Source organism: Kryptolebias marmoratus, linkage group LG16 (genome assembly GCF_001649575.2).
Source record: "Kryptolebias marmoratus isolate JLee-2015 linkage group LG16, ASM164957v2, whole genome shotgun sequence".
Classification (NCBI taxonomy): Eukaryota; Metazoa; Chordata; class Actinopteri; order Cyprinodontiformes; family Rivulidae; genus Kryptolebias; species Kryptolebias marmoratus.
This window is the reverse complement of record NC_051445.1, coordinates 1,255,441-1,274,873: the sequence shown is the minus strand read 5'-3', so window position 1 is coordinate 1,274,873 and position 19,433 is coordinate 1,255,441. Positions and strand designations below refer to the sequence as shown.

At 37.9% G+C, this 19,433-nt stretch overlaps 3 protein-coding genes across 3 annotated transcripts; 2 read left to right on the top strand and 1 right to left on the bottom strand.

Moving 5' to 3' along the window:
- Nucleotides 1–31: 31 nt before the first annotated feature.
- Nucleotides 32–7,312, top strand: LOC112451519 (membrane-spanning 4-domains subfamily A member 4D-like). Its single transcript, XM_037980217.1, is given in 8 exon segments — nt 32–1,827; nt 1,947–2,976; nt 4,921–5,108; nt 5,388–5,507; nt 5,998–6,054; nt 6,278–6,439; nt 6,610–6,732; nt 7,071–7,312. Coding segments are annotated over 6 exon segments (693 nt in total). The 5' UTR covers nt 32–1,827; nt 1,947–2,976; nt 4,921–4,931; the 3' UTR covers nt 7,125–7,312.
- A 1,084-nt stretch (nt 7,313–8,396) lies between these two features.
- Nucleotides 8,397–15,808, bottom strand: LOC108248888 (membrane-spanning 4-domains subfamily A member 8-like). Its single transcript, XM_017437930.3, has 7 exons — nt 15,722–15,808; nt 15,226–15,420; nt 14,916–15,032; nt 11,973–12,029; nt 10,548–10,760; nt 9,961–10,083; nt 8,397–8,928 (listed from the first exon to the last, which is right to left on the bottom strand). The coding sequence occupies exons 2-7, from the start codon at nt 15,400–15,402 to the stop codon at nt 8,866–8,868; spliced, it is 750 nt and encodes a 249-aa protein (XP_017293419.1). The 5' UTR covers nt 15,403–15,420; nt 15,722–15,808; the 3' UTR covers nt 8,397–8,865.
- Nucleotides 15,809–16,116: 308 nt separating this feature from the next.
- lamtor2 (late endosomal/lysosomal adaptor, MAPK and MTOR activator 2) lies at nt 16,117–19,217 on the top strand. The gene is made up of 4 exons (XM_017437921.2): nt 16,117–16,312; nt 16,856–17,018; nt 17,090–17,179; nt 18,815–19,217. Exons 1-4 carry the CDS (start codon nt 16,245–16,247, stop codon nt 18,872–18,874), a joined length of 381 nt encoding a protein of 126 aa, XP_017293410.1. The 5' UTR covers nt 16,117–16,244; the 3' UTR covers nt 18,875–19,217.
- The last annotated feature ends 216 nt before the right edge of the window (nt 19,218–19,433 follow it).

Genomic DNA, 19,433 nt, shown 5'->3' with positions numbered 1-19,433 from the left:
TTTTTTTTGTTTTTACAGCTTTAACTAAGAAACTGTTTATTGCTAAAGTTATAAGCAGTTAAAACGATACATTCCAGTGAAGTAGAAGCTTCCAGGTTACTGAATAATCGGATCTGATGCATCAACATATTTGAATTTGATAGATTTGTTGAGTCTGTTTGTTTTGGCTGCTGCTGAGACTTTAGGACATTCCTGCAGTGACTCGTTCTCTGCAAACACAAACCGTCCACGTAGGAAACAAAATGTTTGACTTCTGAGCTTCTAGCTCTGCTCAAAGAGAGAGAAAAGACCTTTGCATCACTGAACCAAAGGGAGGGAAGAATATTCATCCCAGGCTCCAGGTGAGGGCAGATCTGTGCAGATACATCTGTTAGCTGTCATCCAAAAGAAAGACGTGGCTCAGATCTCTGGTGGATCTCTGGTCGTGGACAGAAGCAGCATGTTTCCACCTCTGTACCAGATCAAGAAGTGTCTGTGCTGCAGTTCTTCACACCAACAGGAGGTCCAGTCCTGTTTACCTGCAGCTATTGGGGTGAGAGGAGTCGGAGGAAATATTACCTTCCGCTCTGTTTTCACACCATCAGACAGGGATGATGGCTCTGATTTCCTGTTTTATGTTTGCAGACTATCCAGATCATGGTGGGTCTGTTTAATATCGGTCTCGGGCCCGGGAGAACCAGCACTCAACCTGGAGATTTTACCAGCCTGGGAGCTGCTTACTGGTTGGGTGCAGTGGTAAAAAAATGTTCTGTTTAATCCTTTATTCATCAGCTGCTGTAGATACATTTAGAAGGCAGTTTTACACTTTGAAGTTTAAAGATTTGAGTACATTAATGTCATTTAATTAAGTAAACTTAGAAGCAAGTCTATTCAAAAGGCTGTATTTAGATCATGAAACGCTTTCAAACCAGTAAAGCATCACTTTCTTTTTAGTTTCTTAAAAGTTTTATAGTAAATTTAAACCAAAGAGCCTGCGTACTGTTATCAATGCCACTGTTTTTCAGATTTGTTTTGCAAACAGGATACAAACACATAAAGCTTAAAAGAAAGTAGGCCAGAAAAAATATGTGCACGAAGGCAGACTTGTCACATGACAGGAAATGAAACTGGATAAAATATTCTACAAAATAAAATGAGGAGAAATACATCTATGCAAGTACTGGATCACTATGAAAATAAATATTTTCATTTTATTGTGTCATCCAAGTATTTTTAGTCTATTTTAGATTTAGTCGACCATTTATGCGTGTATGTGCATTATTTTTACTGAATGGACTCAATCAGTCAATCGAGTTAAATATAAAATCCAAAACATAATTTAAAAACCCCACAGATCATACGAAGAAAGTATTAAAGGATGGGTCAGACTGAGTAGTTTATATATATGTTTTTTTCTTTGCCTGGTTTCCATTTGTGTTTTATTACCACTAACAAAGTGTCTTCTGTCTTTTCATCAGTTTATTGTAACTGGAATCATGTCCATTTTGGCCAGCCGTTTCCCGTCTTCATGCTTGGTGAGAAAAAACATTAATATTATTAAAACCGAACCCACAGCTCTGTGAAGTGGATCAAATGTAACGTAGCTCAGCTGAAGCACATTTAACCCCCTGTAATCTCTGGATTTAAGTTTTCATTGGACTGAATCCTTCCTCTCAGATGGGCTTCACGGTGTTCATGAACATCGTGGGTGCGATCTTCTCCATTACGGGCGTCGTGCTGTACGTCATCGACCTGGGAGACGCTTCTCTGCTCTGGATTTGTGACCGTCTCCCAAACGATGCTGAGCCTCGTGATGACGGCTGCAGAAACGTGGCCCTGTTCGATCAGGTGACTTACTTTAAATTAAAATGACCTAAAACAGCAGTTTGGGGAAAAGACCCTGTTCAAAATTATAAGTGTAAGATACGTATTTTAAAATAAATTTATGATTTCATTGTTTCCCCCAGAATTTGCTCACATCTATGGACAAAACTTTGATCATCCTGGCGGTTCTGCTGCTGTTTGTCAGCATTCGTTTCGCTGTTCTGGGCATCAGATTTCTGGTTGGGGAGATGAAGAACAAAGATGTGTGGAGCCCCATCATGAAGCACACATCTGCATAATACATGAAAGGACAGCTGGATGTAGAATTGATATGATTATTAAACAATATTGTAGCATGAACAGCTGTTATAGTAGAGCTGAAAAGTGAGTACACCCTCTGTTGATTTATGATTTATCTGGATTTATGTCACAGAACCTCAGATTAACAGCACTGCATCGTTATTTAACAAAAAACTAAACTGTAGTTTACTCGTGTTAATGGTTTAAAATTAACAGATACAGTGCATAAAATGATTTAACAATGAATTAACTTTAATATTCTGATGACATCTGCTGTTTGAGTTGGGTGTTTAGTTTTCAGTTCTTCATTATTAATAATATTTGAGATAAAACATTTTTGTGCTAATATTAGAGCCGCTCAGAAGAAAACAAGGCGGGGAAAGTTTTTTTATTTCAAAAGTAAAGTGTAAATATTACTGACATAAAAATAGTCACAATGTTGTCTTTCACGGCTCTTGAAATCTTGAAATAAAATAAAAATACTTCCTCCTTATTGTTTTTCCTTCTGAGTGACGCTGAGACTCTTATTATAATCCTGTCAGACGAAGCATCAGGACCCCGAAGCACCTTTCTCTGCTCTAAAAACACCTTCCTGATTATTTAGACTTTTTACTTGTTTCATCTTTTTTCTGTTTGAGCTCAGAACTGACTGCAATTAATGCGTAAGATTAAGACATGATTGATATTTAAATAATAATGCATTAAAACATTAACCATGTCTGCTAATGCTAACTTTTTTGTTGATTGAGTTTCTTCTTTTTTTGGTAATTGTGCTTTTATTTTGAAGCCATGTTTGACAGGAAGGGTTGGTTCTGATTTGTTGCTGTTATCTGAACTCGTCTCAAACTTCCGGACTCTGAGGGAACCTGTCAGGTAAGTTCTCTGCTACCTAAACAACTTTAGGATTATTTATACTTTTTACTTGTTGGATGTTTTTCTGTTTGAGCTCAGAGCTGAATGAGACTGATGTTTGCTTCTTGTGTTCTCATAGGAAAGAAAAGGTAAAAAAGATTTATTTATAATCACGTTACTTCTTCTATTGAACAGTCTTTTTTATGCCTGTGTGTTTTTTATTACATGTTGTTGATCAACATAAACCATCACATTTAAGAACCTGATTCCTTTTTCTGAAAGGATTCAGTTCATTGTTTATTATAAAAATCTACAGGAAAAAAACAGACAAGGAAATGAAGCAAGTTCCGTGAAATCTAAACTGTGGTGTTCATGAATAATAAATGTTAAACAGTGGAGGTCATGTGATGAAGGTGAGTCAGCATGGAAGCCAGACGTGCGAACTAATAAAGAATTAAGATTCATGTTGCTCCTCATACACACACACACACACACACACACACTTGTTTTTCTATCATTATTAGGACAGTGGTTGACTTCCAGTCATTTCGGTAGCCTTACCCTAACCCAACCGTGACCAGTACCAAAAGTTGAAGCCAACGAAGGACATGCACCCCATAGTGGCTGGCTCAAAAAAACAACTTTTAAGCCCCGCCCCTCCATTAAAACAAATGGAACATTTTCCTGACTAAAAAATAAAAGTACATTTGTGAAGTATAATCAAACTTTGATTGCTAAAATGATGTTATGCTTAGCTTATGATAAAATAAAACTTTTGTGATTCTGCCCCAGAATCACAAACGAAAAGCTGTGTCTGTGGGGTGAGGCGGAAAAACAAGCTGCTGCAGCTGTTTGTGTGCAGAAACTCTGGTCTTGAGATGGGTTATAGTATAAAAAGAAAGTGACCCCAGACACAACTCGTGATTTTTGGCGTGTGTGACGAGGTTCTCCGGGTTTGGTGAGTTGTTGTCTCCATTCAGCTGCATGTTTAATAAATGTGTGACTAATGATTGAACCTCTGGTCTGAGACTTCTTTGTGTGTCCATCTTTTCTGCAACATCAAATATCCGATGAGGGAAACGAAGTGGTGAGGTGAAATTCCTCTGAAAGGATTAAATGCTTGTTTCCCGACACACTTCAGATAACTGTTTTCATGTGTTGATTTTTGTTGGATTATGTAGCTCTTTCCTAACGACTGTATGTTCAGATATCCATTTTCTTTTCTATATGTCTAATTATAATTAGATATTTGATGCTTAAATAAAACTGTCATGGTACGCTGTGATTGACAGCATGTTAGGGAGTTTAGACGGTGTGTGGGTGGGACGTTCGAGTTGAGGGTCTCTTTTTATTCTGGCGCCAAAAATACAACATGGACATTCTGGCTACAATTGTGAATGAGAAGAAACAGAGACATTACAATTATCTTTGTTAATGTCCATGTTCCTGCCATGGTATTATACCAGAAAATATACTAAAAGGGTAACAGAAACCAGATACACACACACAAAGGCAGTGTGGTTATTCACTTATTAACTCATTCCTCTAAAGTTGTGGTTGCTACTTTGGAAAGTAAACACTAAAACAAACAGTTCACACCTTTGTGCATGTGACCAGATTAACAACTCTCAGGAAGGAGGGAAGTTACTGTGATTTGCGTGTGAGTTCAACCCCACGCAGTTTGTAAGCTTGGAACTCCACACAGATAACATTCTTTGGATGTGAAGTGAAAGAAGTCCAGTTGTCTTTGATTCAGTTTGTTCAAACAGCCTCAGTACCTCTGTAAGTCATGTTTGAAGCAGCACAGATTTGAACTTGCACTCATCTGTAACGTCCTGTGATCATGAAGGAAGATTTATTTCTCTGTGGCTCCACCTCTGCATCCGTTCAGGTTCAGCACACAGTTGGAGGTTTGGTAGACAGAAGCTAATTTAACTGTTTATGCCCTCTGCTGTCTGCTTCCAGGAGCAGGAAGGATGACTGTGACTGTGATCAGAGCTGATGGGGTCACTGTGTTCACTGTGACCTCTGACCCCAGCAGTCGTTGGCCTCCTTTGTGTCAGATCCTCAACAGCCTTTGCTGCAGCCCGGGATGCTGCTCAGTGTCTGAGAACCTGAGGAGAGTCCAGAAAACCTCCATGTCTGTTCTTGGGGTGAGCTACAGTCATCATTTCTTTCAAAATATGCCGGTGTTGTTTATTTATTGCTTATTTTGTCTCCAAGATCTGTTTAAATCTTTTTCTTTTTAAGTTTGAACTAAAAACCTATTGTTGTGTCACATTTACTGTGGATGTTCCTTTAAGCCAATTTGTTGTTTAATTTTAGAAGCTGTTTGTCCTTCTTCTCTTCATAAACTAAGATCTATAACACAGAGACAAAACTGTCCAGTATAACTGAATTTTTACCACATAGGTGTTTTCTCTCTTCCATAGGCTCTGCAGATCATGATTGGGCTGCTCAATATCAGCCTTGGTGTCATCCTCCATCTGAGTGGTTCTGGTGCTTGATATCTTTTCACAGTCCTTGGGTTTCCTTATTGGATGGGAGCACTGGTAAACAAGTTGATCCTGGATTAAAGATTGTTAAATTTAATGGCAAACTGTCAGCGCTTTTAAAGTCCTCAGAGAAGACTCTAAAGGGGTCCTAAAATATTATAAAATTAGTTTGCCGCCCTACACTTCGTTTGGGCATCCTTGATTGAAAAACCAAATCTATGTAGCACCTTCTAACCTCTCCAGGTTCTGTAAAGTGCTTTACCGAGTAAATTCCAAATAAATGGATCTTTAAAGGTTGGATTTTGACATTAAAATATCTCTGGAGCATCATAAAGGAGGCAGCTCAGTAAATCTGATTGTTTGACATGAAAAAGACATTAAACTTAGTAAAGTTTGTTTCCAACTGAGCCTTTTAAACCCAAAATGGGTCACTTGGTAACAACCTTGTCGTTCTAGATTATCTGTTCACTTTAATGAAAAATGTGGAAATTGATTATTTAGTGTTTGTCAAGGAGAGAAAATTTATGTTTTTTTTTTTTTTTTCTAGTTCATTTTTTTTGGCATCATGTGCATTTTGTCTGAGAAGTTCCCAAGTCAGTGTCTGGTGAGTTAAACTTTATAACATGCAAACTTCTGTAACTGTCATGTTTTAGTAGTCCAGAATGAATAATCTAAAGGAACATTTAACTGGTAAATGTACCAGTCTGTCCCATCTGTTTTCTGCAGAGAGTAACAGGAGTAAAATGTGAACTAGATTGGATTATATTGCGATTACTTCCTGTGATGTTTTGTTTTTTGTAGATAAAGTGATCATTCTTCTGTTTCAGGTCATCCTGAATGTGATTCTGAACCTGGCTGGAGCAGCTTTTGCCATTACAGTCTTCAGTTTTTACATAATAAGTCTTGTGGAACTGAACTGGAACTGCGGACCGTACTACCTTTCATATACCTCTCCGGACAGTGACGACTGTACCACGTCTTTGTCTGGGGTGAGAATCAGAAATAACTCTTCCAGCTTTCAAATCTCTCCAGTTGTTTAACAGAAATGGTTTTAAAAGCTTCCCTTCCATGTTCCTTTCAGAGCTGGTTTATCTTTTAGCATGTATAGATGTTTGTTGTTAACTGGCTGTTTTGAGGAAGAGTTGTTTGTGTCCTGCAGATGCTCCTGAAAGGCATCAACGGCATGCTGATTGTTTTGTCCGTCCTGGAGTTCTGCGTCGTCATCAGCGCTGCCATCTTGGGAATCAAGGCTCTGAAGAACTCTGAGAAGAAACCAAACATGGTAAAATATGGACAAACATATTTGCTAAGTCTTTTATTTATGCAGTAAATATTGACTTCAAAATAGTGTTTTAATATTATTCCTTTTGTGTCAAATTGAAACCGTCTGTTTTGTTAGAATTTAAGAGATGATTGTAAGGATGTTTTTTACATTTCAATTCCCAAGAAAATAACTCAAGACTGCCTTTTTGTTCAAGTAGAAATACTCTAACCTCTTTTTTTCAGACTTTTAGGGTCTGAAACTTCTACAGCCATCATTCTGAAAGAATAAGATGGATTCCAGAGAGATCTTTAACCACAGATGTTTGTTTGTGTAAACAATGTTGTTGTGTCCTGCAGGACGTGGCCTGTTACAAACCCCTGGAGGAAGTCTCCACCGACTCTGCAGGCTGAAAACATGAAATCCTGCACATTTATTCCACTGCAACAATAATCATTTAATTACATATGTTCAGATTGTTTTCAAACTTCTGCATCTTTCTAATTATTCCTAACAGTGATTCACTTTGATTGTTCTAATCTGCTTTTTCTAATGATTGTTCTAATCTAAAGTCTAAAATAAAAGAGGTGATGTGGCGTTACTGGACTTTCTGTTTGCTTTCATACAACAGGATCAAATATTTAAATATTAACAACATTAAAGGCCGAGCATTCCTTTTAGACTAAGACCATCTTATGACGGAGTTGTTGCTTAGAGTATTTGTTGGGGATAACTCTCAGCTACTACCACAACAAATGTTAGCTCAATATCTGTCGAACTGAACACACAGACATGAACATACACACACAGGCCAAACATCCACTGCTTTTCCCTTTAAGCAGCAGGTGATAAAGGCATCCAAACTTCAGTTTGTTGCATATTTTATTATAAGAGTTCATTCAAATAGTCCCTTTCAGTTTTAACGACTGGTTTTACGTCAGTTGGATCAAACACTGCCAGCAGTTTGAGTTTTGTTCTCAGAAAACAACAGGAAAAATGAATCAGAGCTCTTAGTTTCTGTAGTTTTTGTGCAAAACTAAATCAGTTATCCTTTATCTGAATTTAGTCCTCCACTTTGAAAACATGGATATTTGTTGCGAAGTCTCGGAGTCCCACCTTCTGTTCCGTCTGGATCCGATGTGGTTCTTCTTCCGATCAACATCTTCATCACTTCTTTGGTAAAATCCTCTTCATTCTCATTAGAATAAATTCAATGTCAGCCATTTAAGATACCATTATTTCTAAAACTATTTCACAAACCAGAAAAATTGTATTTTCTGTGAAAATGCAGTGTGACTGCTGGCATTCAGCAGGTATTCTCTTCTTTATTAAAGGAGATATTTTTAATGCATATAATTAATACTGAATAACAATATCACTTTTTTTTATTCCTATCTGTCAGTAAAGATATTCTGATTTGTTTTGGGATTTCTCCCAAAGATGTTGCATCACTTTTGGCCACTAAGTGGTGCTGTTTCCATCCGACCTGGATGCCACTTGTTGAACTGAGCAGATGATTTTATTTATATTTTTTATTTATTAATCTTTATTTAACCAGGCAAGTCCCATTGAGATTACAGATCTATTTTTCCAGGGAGGCCTGAAGGCAACCTAACATGTTTTTAGCTTTGGGAGGAAACCGGAGCACTCGATGTAAACCCACACAAACACGAGGAGAACATGCAAACTGTTAAATACGGCGATAGGTTTGTGCTTTTATTATTTTTAACATGGCTTCATTTCATAAAATGACCAGTAAAAATCCTTTTATTCAACATTACATCATAGATCATGATTCTTTGTTAAATTCAAATGTAATGATTTTAAATCATTTTAATAATAAAAAAGAAAATCATTAAAAAACATTTGTTAAACACCAACAGACCAACATGGACAGAAAAGGATGAGGCATGCATTTTGTTTTTAGGTTTGATTGTAATTGAAGTAAATTATTAACACTACAGCACACAATAGCAGTTTTACAATAACTGTAAAAGTGTTTAACTGCAGGTCCTGTTTCCATGGATGAGAGTTAAATCTGAATTTCTGTCAACAAGAATCAGCACTGATTCACCAACCTGAACATTGAAACCTACGTTAAGACGCATCAGCCTTTAAGTGGCGTTCATGTTTCTACCATGTTTTTGTTTGGCTTTAGGCTGCAGAAACGACGATCTTCTCTGGCTGGAGTTTGCAGTATTCTGGCTCATCAGGACTCTTTAAAGAAAGTGAAAGAAACGTCACATTAGAAAATCAGAAAACAAGTCTTTGTCCATGCCACCACCTCCAAACCATACATCATCCTCCCCACCCCCACCCCAACACTCGTCTTCATCCACTCCACCCTGACCGCCCCCTCTTCTTCACCTCTTCTTCACCTCTCTTGTGTTCTGCCTGTTGCTTTGAATGGCTGACCCCAGATTATCCTAAACTGTATTAAATGATGCAGCTTTAAAGAGTTTACTCCCATAGTTTTCTACATGTATTTATACAGAATTCTGGAATGTGGGTCTGCACTCAGTGGAAACGAAGCATTCAGCAGAATCCACCAAGAACCACATGGAAGCTTGAGTCACGAGACTGACCTACATTAGGCTGGCCATAGTCTGTGTAAGTAACCAAATATGCTGGAATCAGACAAGATATCCAGAGGGAGATGTTTAAATGGGAGTATAAGAGTGAATCTGAAGCTAAATGCAAAAAAGAGAAAATAGAAACGAGTGACACAAGTGTCAGGAAACATCTGAGGGATCAAGCAGGGCGGTGGAGCTCAGCATCCAAACACACGGCTTTATCAAAACTTCCTCTGGACCAGGAAGTTTACCTTTTTTCCAACTGTAGTCTAAATGCTAACATCCTTTACCCAAGAAATCTCAGCGTAAATACATATAAATACATCAAAATTCCATGTTACTGTAGGTAAACAAACACATGCCAGCTGACAGAGGGTCACAAAGTTTTTGTAAACTTGTAAACTTGCTCCCTACTCTCACTACAGATGTCATCTGCAAACATCATAGTCTATTAGGACAACAGCCTGACCACATCTGTCAACCTGTCCATCACTGCAAACAAGAAGGGCTCAGACCCCATGATGTAACCCACTCCTACTGCACAGCTCGCCAATGTTTTAATGTCCTTACAAGTCCTGCGATTTTAGCTGCTCTTACACCCTAAAACAATCATATACGATGTGCACACACACGATGTGCACTGGGTGACTAACAGGTGTAATTTTGTTAACTTCACCTGGTTTTCTTTCTTCTTGGAGCTCTTCAGCTCCTTGATCCCAATGACGACGGTGCTGATGACAACACAGAGCTCCAGGACCGACAAGACGATCAGAACACTGTTGATGCCTCTCAGGAGTGTCTGATGAGAAACATTTAAACTCATAAATACTATCAATTCAAACTGTAGAGGATATTTAAAACAATCAAAGTTGACCAAATTGCTGTAAAATAAAACCATAACACAATTAAAACAAAGACTTGATTAGTCAAAAACATTAAAATCATCAAACCAGAAAAAGAGATGATCAAACACAGAGGATAAATTAAAATTAAAGGCAAAATTACCTAATAGCTAAAGCTGTTATTTGTAACTAAAAACTTTTTTTTTTAAATAAATCAAATATGTTAAACTACACATATTTGATCAAACTTCAACAGTGAAATAACTGCAGAGGCTTTAGTGAGTCATTGATGATCCACATTAAGGGTCTATCCAGGTCTAAGTTGGCCTTCTTCCCTCATGGTGCGATCAGTCACACAGTTATAGTCCAACTATCAACTTTACACAAACAAACCAAAAAAAAAGATCTTTTCTGCACTCACCAAAAGCGTTTTTTTGCCCACGATGCAGTTCTCCGACAGGCGAGCCTCATAAGGAGATGGAAGTCTGGTTGTACGTTCAGGGTACCAGTAGGGGTAGTCCTCGCAGGACCGCCACCAAACCAACACCAAGTCGGCTACGTGGATGATGTAGAGCACCATGGCCGTAATGGCAAAAGCAACACCAGCCAGGTTCAGGGTCACATTGAGGATGATCTAAAAACACAGAAACGCTCACTTTATGTTCAAACTGCTACAAATAAAACAATCAATTTACCCTCGATATTCACTTCAGTATACGTTCTATTAACAAAAACAGTCATCTCAAAGTGTTTTTTATTTAATTTCACTTTATTTACTTTTTCCTTTCAGTGTACAAATGTCAAAATTTATTCCACAATTATTGAACTCAAACAAAATTATGTTCAACCCATGAATGAAACAGGAACCAAAATTAGGAAAAATAATCTCATAGTGTCTCTTTCATAATTATAAAATGTAAAAATACAAGCAAAACTCCCCATTTATCACCCACTGCCAAAGATGAAAGGTGGGTGATAATGTTGTTGCTTTTGCATTAGTCTGTTTTTCTGTCTGTTAGCAAAATATCTCATAAACCACATGGGACTTGTTGCTTTAAATACTTTAATAAAACTCTCAGACATTAATCATTGGATCAACAACTGACTGACTTTTGGATTGAACTTGATTCAAAATGGCCGCCACAGCTAACTGACCTTAGAAAACACAGACATGGCTTTAACTCAGTTAATCTGAGTTAAAAGTTTTTTTGAGAATCATTCCAAAACAGGCCAAGTGTTAAGAAACTGTGCAGGATTCTGCAGTATTCTGTGAGATCGCACGTTATTATATACGTTATAATATTATTTGCGACATTTAATTAAAAATAAAAACTACAACTCAAAGTAGTCTTAGTTTAAACTTTTAAAGATGAAGGGTGATATGCATTCCTTGGAGAAATGCTAGACCTTTAATTTCTTTTTTTAAGTATTTAAGCAAATAATAAAATGTTAGCATTCCTAGCTGTCCTGTTAGGAATGTTATAATGTCAACTACTAGTGATTTCATCAACCTTACATAGTAATATTTAGTAACATGTTTAAATGAGCATAATGGTCAAATCCTAATTTCTGATTTGAGAAACAGTCTATATGCACGAATATAAAACTTTCCTTGTTCTTTTTTGTAAATACACAAAGAAAGATTTAGGATTATTTATGTGACCCAAACCTTTTGTTTTCAAACTCAGAAGGAATTACTGAGCAGTAAAAAATAAGAGATGTTTGTGACTCATTTTTTGTGTTGGGTAATTGTATTGATTTACAATTCTTTTACATGGAAAATCCTTTTTTTCCCTTAAAACTTGAATTTGAAAAGGTTCTGACAAATTGATTGTTGTTCACTCACCAGACAGAGACTTGGGAACTTCTCAGTCAAAATGCACATGACTCCAAACACAATGAACTAAACAAAAGAAAAACAATAATTAAAATTTAAGTTTCTCAACCAAACAAAAACATAAAAAATGACAATATATATACAATATCTGATTTCCTGAGCAGTATTTTAACAGCAGTAGGTGAAAACATGAGCCTGCTGCTGGTTTTGGGCCGACCCAGAACTCATAAAACCACGTAAATTTACAGTTCCTATATAGCAAACCATCTGCCCCCAAAATGTTACAAAATCATGTGCAAAACATGTGAATTCAGCATGTTTTGACAGGTGAAATCATGTTTTCTTTCCACATGTGAAGTTCATGAGTGATTTCTGGAGGAGGACGGATGTCTGGGTCGCCCTACTGGAACTGTTGCTTCTAGTAAAAAAAATGGATGGATGGCCATGAAACTTATTTATTTTTTAATTCACAGTTCTTGTGCTTTTGTTGCATCACATCTAGCATGTAAAAAAAGAGCTCATTGATGGCACAGGTCTTATACTTTGAAATACTATTGTTTTGACATTTAGTTGCTGTTTGACTCAAGCATTTAATAAAAACAACAAGGCCAGGGTTAGATGTTAAAAAAGGTCTAAGTAAGGTAAGGTAAATAGATACTGTACAGCAGGAAATACAATCTTCCTGGAGAGACCTCAGCTACAAACACAAAACAAGCTGGAAACACAAATATTGAAATCCACCAGTCATGCTGAAAAAAAGTCACCGTTCATGAAAGGATGATCACATCAGTGAGAGGTAACTGCATGAATCCACAGTGGGTCGTTTTATTCGTTCACAAGGAGCCGATGAGCAAACACGAAAATGATGGAGCTCATTTCAAGACAGTTTGCTTTAATTTTGAGACTCTTTAGACCACACGTGTCAAACTCAAGGTCCGCGGGCCAGATCCGGCCCTCTGTAACGTTTCATCCGGCCCTCTAATCTGGGACAGATCGAGTCTTTAATTCTTATTTTGCTTAAAAAAACTGAGCCTAATTAGTGAAGTTTTCTCTTCACAGTGACTTAGAAGCCAACAATATATAGTTTTAATTTCTGTATGATCAGGTTCTTGTTGAAAAACTGTTTTAATGTTAAAAAATTCATTTAAAAGCTGAGTGAGGCGTAAAAAATGACTGCTAATGATGAGCTTCTTGAAGTTTGATCTATTTATGTGTTCATTAAAGTTTGTTTGCTCTAAATTCTGTCTAATCTGTAACTGGGAAAAGGTCATTGATATTTCTGTATGAATGATTTGACATAATACATCTAAAACCAAGGTTAATTTATGTAATTTTTAATAAATATTGATCGTGATTGGCCCTTGGCTCAGACCAAATATTTAATTTTGGCCCCCTTGCATCATTGGGTTTGACCCCCCTGGTTTAGAGCAACTGTCAGAAAGAGAGTTGGTGCTCAGTGAGTCTGGTTTTATAGTTTTACTGTTTCTCTTCATTGTTCTTTATTTTTACACTATTTACAATTTAACTAATGCTGCATACTTTCTGCTCTTTCAACCGTTCATATGTCAAAACGTTCAGCTCATTCAGGAGATGCTGTCACTTTTGTTTTTTTTTAACTTTTACACTTCTAAAATGTTGTTTTTCTTCCAGCTGCTCCCTTCTGCAGGGGTCATCTCAGCAAACAAACTCAGGTGAAAAATTTGGCTGCTGTTTAACGCCGGACGCCCTTCCTGATGCAGCCGCCAGCGTAGTTTAAAAAATATTTACCTTCATTTACAAAAAATATCTTCTTAAAATACATTGAGATCTCTCCTAATCCTTCAAAAGCACGATTCTCTTTAAAATCAACATATTGGTTCTATTTTTGTCTTTTTATTCTTCTTTTGGCTTTTCTCTGATGTTTTGCTAATTTTAGCTTTTCAATAGCCTTTTGCTACTTTTAGCATTTAGCTCACCTTTTGCTACTTTTAACTTGTTTAACTTGTTCAACAAATTTCTCAGTTCCAACCTGAATTTCCATTTAAAGCTTATCTACATCAGGCTTTCGGTCCCTATACTCTGAAATGTGAACGTTCACGTGAAACTCTGCTGTTTGGTGGGGGTTGGTGTGTTTTAGCTCAGTGATACAGATTTTATGACATCTCATGTTGTGTATCCAGAGCTCTGCTTTATGGGATGCAATCAACTAGGTAATAAAATTGTAGACGCTCTGCAGACGTAATGTTTGGCTCTGTAAACTCAATAAAAAAAAACCTTGGGAAAAATAAATAATAGAATTATGAATTCTATTTTACTAATGAAAAGCAACTATTTTCACCTGAAGATTACAACATCGGATTAAACAGCAGAAACTGAAAAGACTCGTATCCACCGTCGACACGAAGAAGGAAGAGGAAAGCTTTGCTCAGGTTCCGTCATCATTGTTTCATCAATTTCTGCCTCGGCTCAACTGTTTTATAAAGATCTAGGGACACACTGATTCAATGATTATTTATCATGTTGATGTAGATATATTTGCCCATTCTCTCATTTACTTATTATTTTCTTTCACATATGCTTTAATAATGTCATCATTCTTTTTGTTAGCTCTTGATCGCCACAGAGATCCCAAAGAGATGTGTGTGGTGCTCGAAACATCAAGAACATTCTTACAGGTTGTCCTGGCAAAGGACATAACGCCCAGATTACTAAACTAATAAACACCATAACAAGTGCACGATAATTTACGGGTGAGCCTTCGATAACGGGCGCAGCTAACAGAAGTTGTAGACTTGTATGTCACTCAGTGGACATTAGCTGAAGCTCCAGGAAGTAGGAGGTTAGGAAGTTCGGATAAATCCACCCTGGTTCCGGCCTAAGCGGTCTGGAGAATCTTAAAACTCAGACCCTTTAAATGAAGGGCCAGTCCGGACCTCTGTACTGGGGTACCTGGAGATCAACAAACTTACTTACCAGTGCTCCTGACCAAAATGGAAAGCCTGTCATCACAAAATCCCACGGATAATCTGACCTCGAAAGGAGGATTAATCCCAGGCCAATATTGAGCAGTCCGATCATGATCTGTATCGCCTGTGAAAGGTAAGACAAAATATTCTCTTATTTTTAATGCTGTTAAATGATGAAGACTTGAAGCTCCAGGAAGGGTCAGACACGTGAATTACAACATTTACACTGAAAGGTTAAGTTGATCAGAACTGAGCCAGAAAAGGAAAACCACTCAATTAACAAAATGAATACAAAGGAATAAATATTTTTAGCTCACCCCGAGTACCGACAGAGACGTTCTCTGGGCTTTCCTGAGCTGCCCGGACACGGAGCAGCACTTGGGGCTGTAGCAAAGGTTACTGATGATCTGACACAGAGGAGGCCAAATATTTTCAGGGTCAGAGCTCATCGTGAGCACGGTGACCCCATCGTTTTTTGTCACAGTCACAGACATCCTGCTCGCTCCTGGAGGCTGAAACAGAAAAGAAAACATACACAAAATTCTAATTTTCTGAATCAGATTAAGGCAATCCCTTTCCCTAGGTGTACTTTACCTCTTGCACCTTGTACCCAATGGACAATTACTCAAAATGAGCAAAACAAAGTTAAAACTCACACAAAACAAATTTGACAGCACTAAGATTTTTAAAGAAGTCTGTCTCCTTCAAAGAAAATATAAAGCAGCTAAAGATTTTTCCAAAGTTTGATAAAGATATTTTATTTAAGTTTAATTACAAACCTAAAAACTAAACCTAAAATAGAAACACACTTACGTGTTACAGGAGCTTGAACAACAAGAATTCACCTGTCAAAAAGCAGGCAGGTTGTACTTCTGCTTCAGCCTACCTGTTCCCAGAAAGATCTCCTCCCACCAGGAAGAAATAAGAGACCTTCGCTGTTTGCTCAGGTAACCATAAAGATAAGAGACCCTATTATAAAAGATGATGGCAGAGTTACTAAAATAAGTGGAGCAGCTGCGTGTCAAAGTTTTTCAGACAATAAAAGTGCTCAAGTAAAAAATACTTTTTAATTTTACTCATAACTATATATATATTACAGAATAATTATGCAAAGTATATTTATAAAACACAAAAAAAGAAACAAATAACCCGGAAAAACGTAATTCTTTGTTTTGACTACATATCCCAGCTTGCATTGCGAAGGAAACCGGAAGAACAACACAGTCAGCTGACTGGGTTCTGCCTTCTGCGGTACTTTACTGCATTTTAAAGGTCTTTATTGAAGTATTTTGAGTATTTTTTCCTGTTTTTTGATAAGTTGGAGAGGAGGACAGCGATGTTGCGACCGAAAGCTTTGACGCAGGTTCTCAGCCAGGCGAACACAAATGGCGTCCAGAGCACTCTGTAAGTCCGGGAGTTAGCATCGAGCTAACAGGATGCTAACCTGAGAGCACTCTGTAAGTCCGGGAGTTAGCATCGAGCTAACAGGATGCTAACCTGCTCAAAGGCACTTTGGCTGTTCTTTTATTTTTTTATTTACATTTATTTGTTCGTTTGTTTTAATGAGTACCAGCAAACAAAATGTAAAATGCAAAATAAATAAAATAAAATCATTTATTATTTGGCTTAAAGAAAAGCAGAATCCTCGCATCTGATCAGGAAAACTGTGACTTTTAGACATCTTTATTAAAAGTTAAACAATTATTTATTATCCGTTTAGCTGCCAGTATTTTACAACTAAGAATATAATTTAGATGTAGTTATTAAATCAAGCTTTTTGTGAATTTAATCAGTTTATCTAGTTTCTGTGAACTGAATCTAAGTCAGTTCTGACTTTAATAGCTTCATTTTAGAGCAATTAGTAACTAGCAAACAAACATAAGTGTCCAGATTTTAGCCAGCTTTCTGTAGAGTAATTAGATGTTCCATTTCATTGTTTTTCTCCAGCCTGCTGAATAATGAAGGTTCCCTCCTGGCGTACTCTGGGTATGGAGACACGGACGCTCGAGTGACAGCCGCCATCGCCAGCAACATCTGGGCGGCCTACGACAAGAACGGCCACCAAGCCTTCAACGAAGACAAGCTGAAATTCATCCTCATGGACTGTATGGTGAGAGGCACAGCTCTGAGATAAACAAAAACCTTAGACTTCAGTGTTTTAAACTAATATTTATTTCTTAGGAGGGAAGAGTGGCCATCACCCGGGTCGCCAACCTGCTGCTGTGTATGTACGCCAAAGAGACCGTGGGCTTCGGGATGCTTAAAGCCAAGGTGAATTCTGCAGCTTACTTTCTCATGCATCACATTTTTAGTTTTTACTTCACATATTTTATGACAAAACCCGTGTCTGTTACTGTTCTGATGCTAGAAAAGGCCTGTTTTTATAATTAAAGATCAAGTTCTAAAGAAACACCATATTTAGACATTTATTGGAGTTGCTGAAAAGTGAAAACCTTACAGTCAGAATTTACCTTTGATTTGGCTTTCTTTTTAACAAAACATCTGAGGACATGGTTGTCAACCAGAAAGAAGTGGAATGAGTCTTTGCCTCAGGTGGAGGAGGTCAAGGATCTGGGCGTCTTCTTCACGAGTGATGGAAGGAGAGATTTGGGGCATAACTTCGGTCTGTCAGTAAAGAAAGAGTGGATCCAAAAGGCAGACCTCTGGATTTCCTGGTCGATCTATGTTCCAACCCTCACCTGTGGTCAGGAGGTTTGGATCATGACCAAAAGAAGGAGATCCTGGATCCAAGCTGCTCTGTAGGGCGGCCGGGCTCAGCCTTAGAGAGGAGGTGAGGAGCTCGGAGCAGAGCCGCTGCTCCTCCTCATTGAAAGGAGTCAGCTGAGGTGGTTCAGGCATCTGATTCGGACGCCTCCTCGATGCCTACCTTTGGAGGTTTTCGGGCATGTCTTACTGGGCAGAGACCTCGGGGCAGACCCAGAACTCCCTTCAGGGAGTCTGGACCCTCTCTGGCTTGTGAAGGCCTCGGGAGGTCTGGGTTTCTCTCCTGGACCTGGTACCCCTGTGATCCGACCACAGATAAGCAGTAGAAGATGAAGAAAAAACTCTTACTCAGAACAGGGATCTGCAACCTTTAGGTTTAAAAGAGCCAATTTTACCATCTTTCCTCCTAAAAAAAGTTTGTATGGTGCCCCAAAATCTACTTGGCTCCTTTAAAAACATATTTAATAAATGTTTGGACGTACCAGTGTTAGGACAAAGAAATAAGTTCTGTAGAAGAAACTGATATTTGATGCAGAGCTGACTGACACAAATAAAGCACCGAGCTGCAGAATAAAGTCTTAAAAGACAAAACCAGTCTTTATGTACTGAAACTATCAGAGGCAGGCCTTTATTTGTATTTTTTATATTCTTATAAAACACTATCTGTATGTTTCTACGAGGCCATATTTTAATGCCTTTGAATCTGTGAACCCAACTCACATTTCTGCATTTACAGTGTTTTTGCCTTTTAATATGTTAAATGATGTGAATTTTCCCGTGGATTTTAGGAACGACCGCACTGTAGGTCACGAAACTATCACCTGAACTGTGAAGCTGATCGCTGAATTTTCAACACGTCACATTGGGCTCGTTCTGCTGCAGGGATGATGGGAAGCTGTGTACACAGATTATAAACGGCACATTTATAATAATGTATTCTGAGCTCTGATCTGCTTGGTTTTCTTTGTCATTCTGCCGCAGAAAGTTCATGCACATGTTGCTAAACTATAAACAGGTATACGACTAAAGGTGCTGCTTCCTTTTGTAAGTTTCTACACAAAGGTTCATGTTCATGATTTTCCTCCTCAGTTGCTCTGAGTTCAACCGTTCTGTTTGACTTTAATGTTGACTAGTTTGAGTTAAAGTTCATGAGAGTAACCGTGTGTGTGTGTGTGTTTGCAGGCAGAGGCACTGGTAGAGTACCTGGAGGAACCACTGACTCAGGTAGCAGCATCGTCGTAAAGAAACGACCGGAGCTCGACGTGCTTCTGTCTGCCTGGGATGAAAACAGAAATCACCTGATCCAGGTTTTTCATGGACTACTGTAGCCCTGATTCTTCAATGAGTACACAACACATCATGTCTCAGGACGTGTGTACTTTTAAAAGTAAAATTGTCGGGAGGATGTCATCTGTTAATCTGATGAGAAACGAGTCGGTCTCAGTTCATTCTTTTTTCAGGAGGATGATGATGATAAATGTGTGGAAACTTTTGTAAGATTTTGTCTGAACCCTGCAGTTAAGATTATTCACCTGTGCTTTATTTCAAATGTGTTAAATAAATAAGATACCAGCTAAAAGTCACACATCCTGGCACTTTATTTACAGCTCAACCATCAAAGTAATGAGAAGAAATGCTGCTTATTTCAGTCTTTCTTTGAGGAATCTTTATTTTCATGTGAAGCTTTGAGTTTTCATGCAGGTATTTATCAAACCATTAAAACTAACCTCAGTTTATGCTTGCACATAAAACTAATCCTGTTAGACGTTACCCTGTTTAGTATTTTTACATTAGAGAAAAT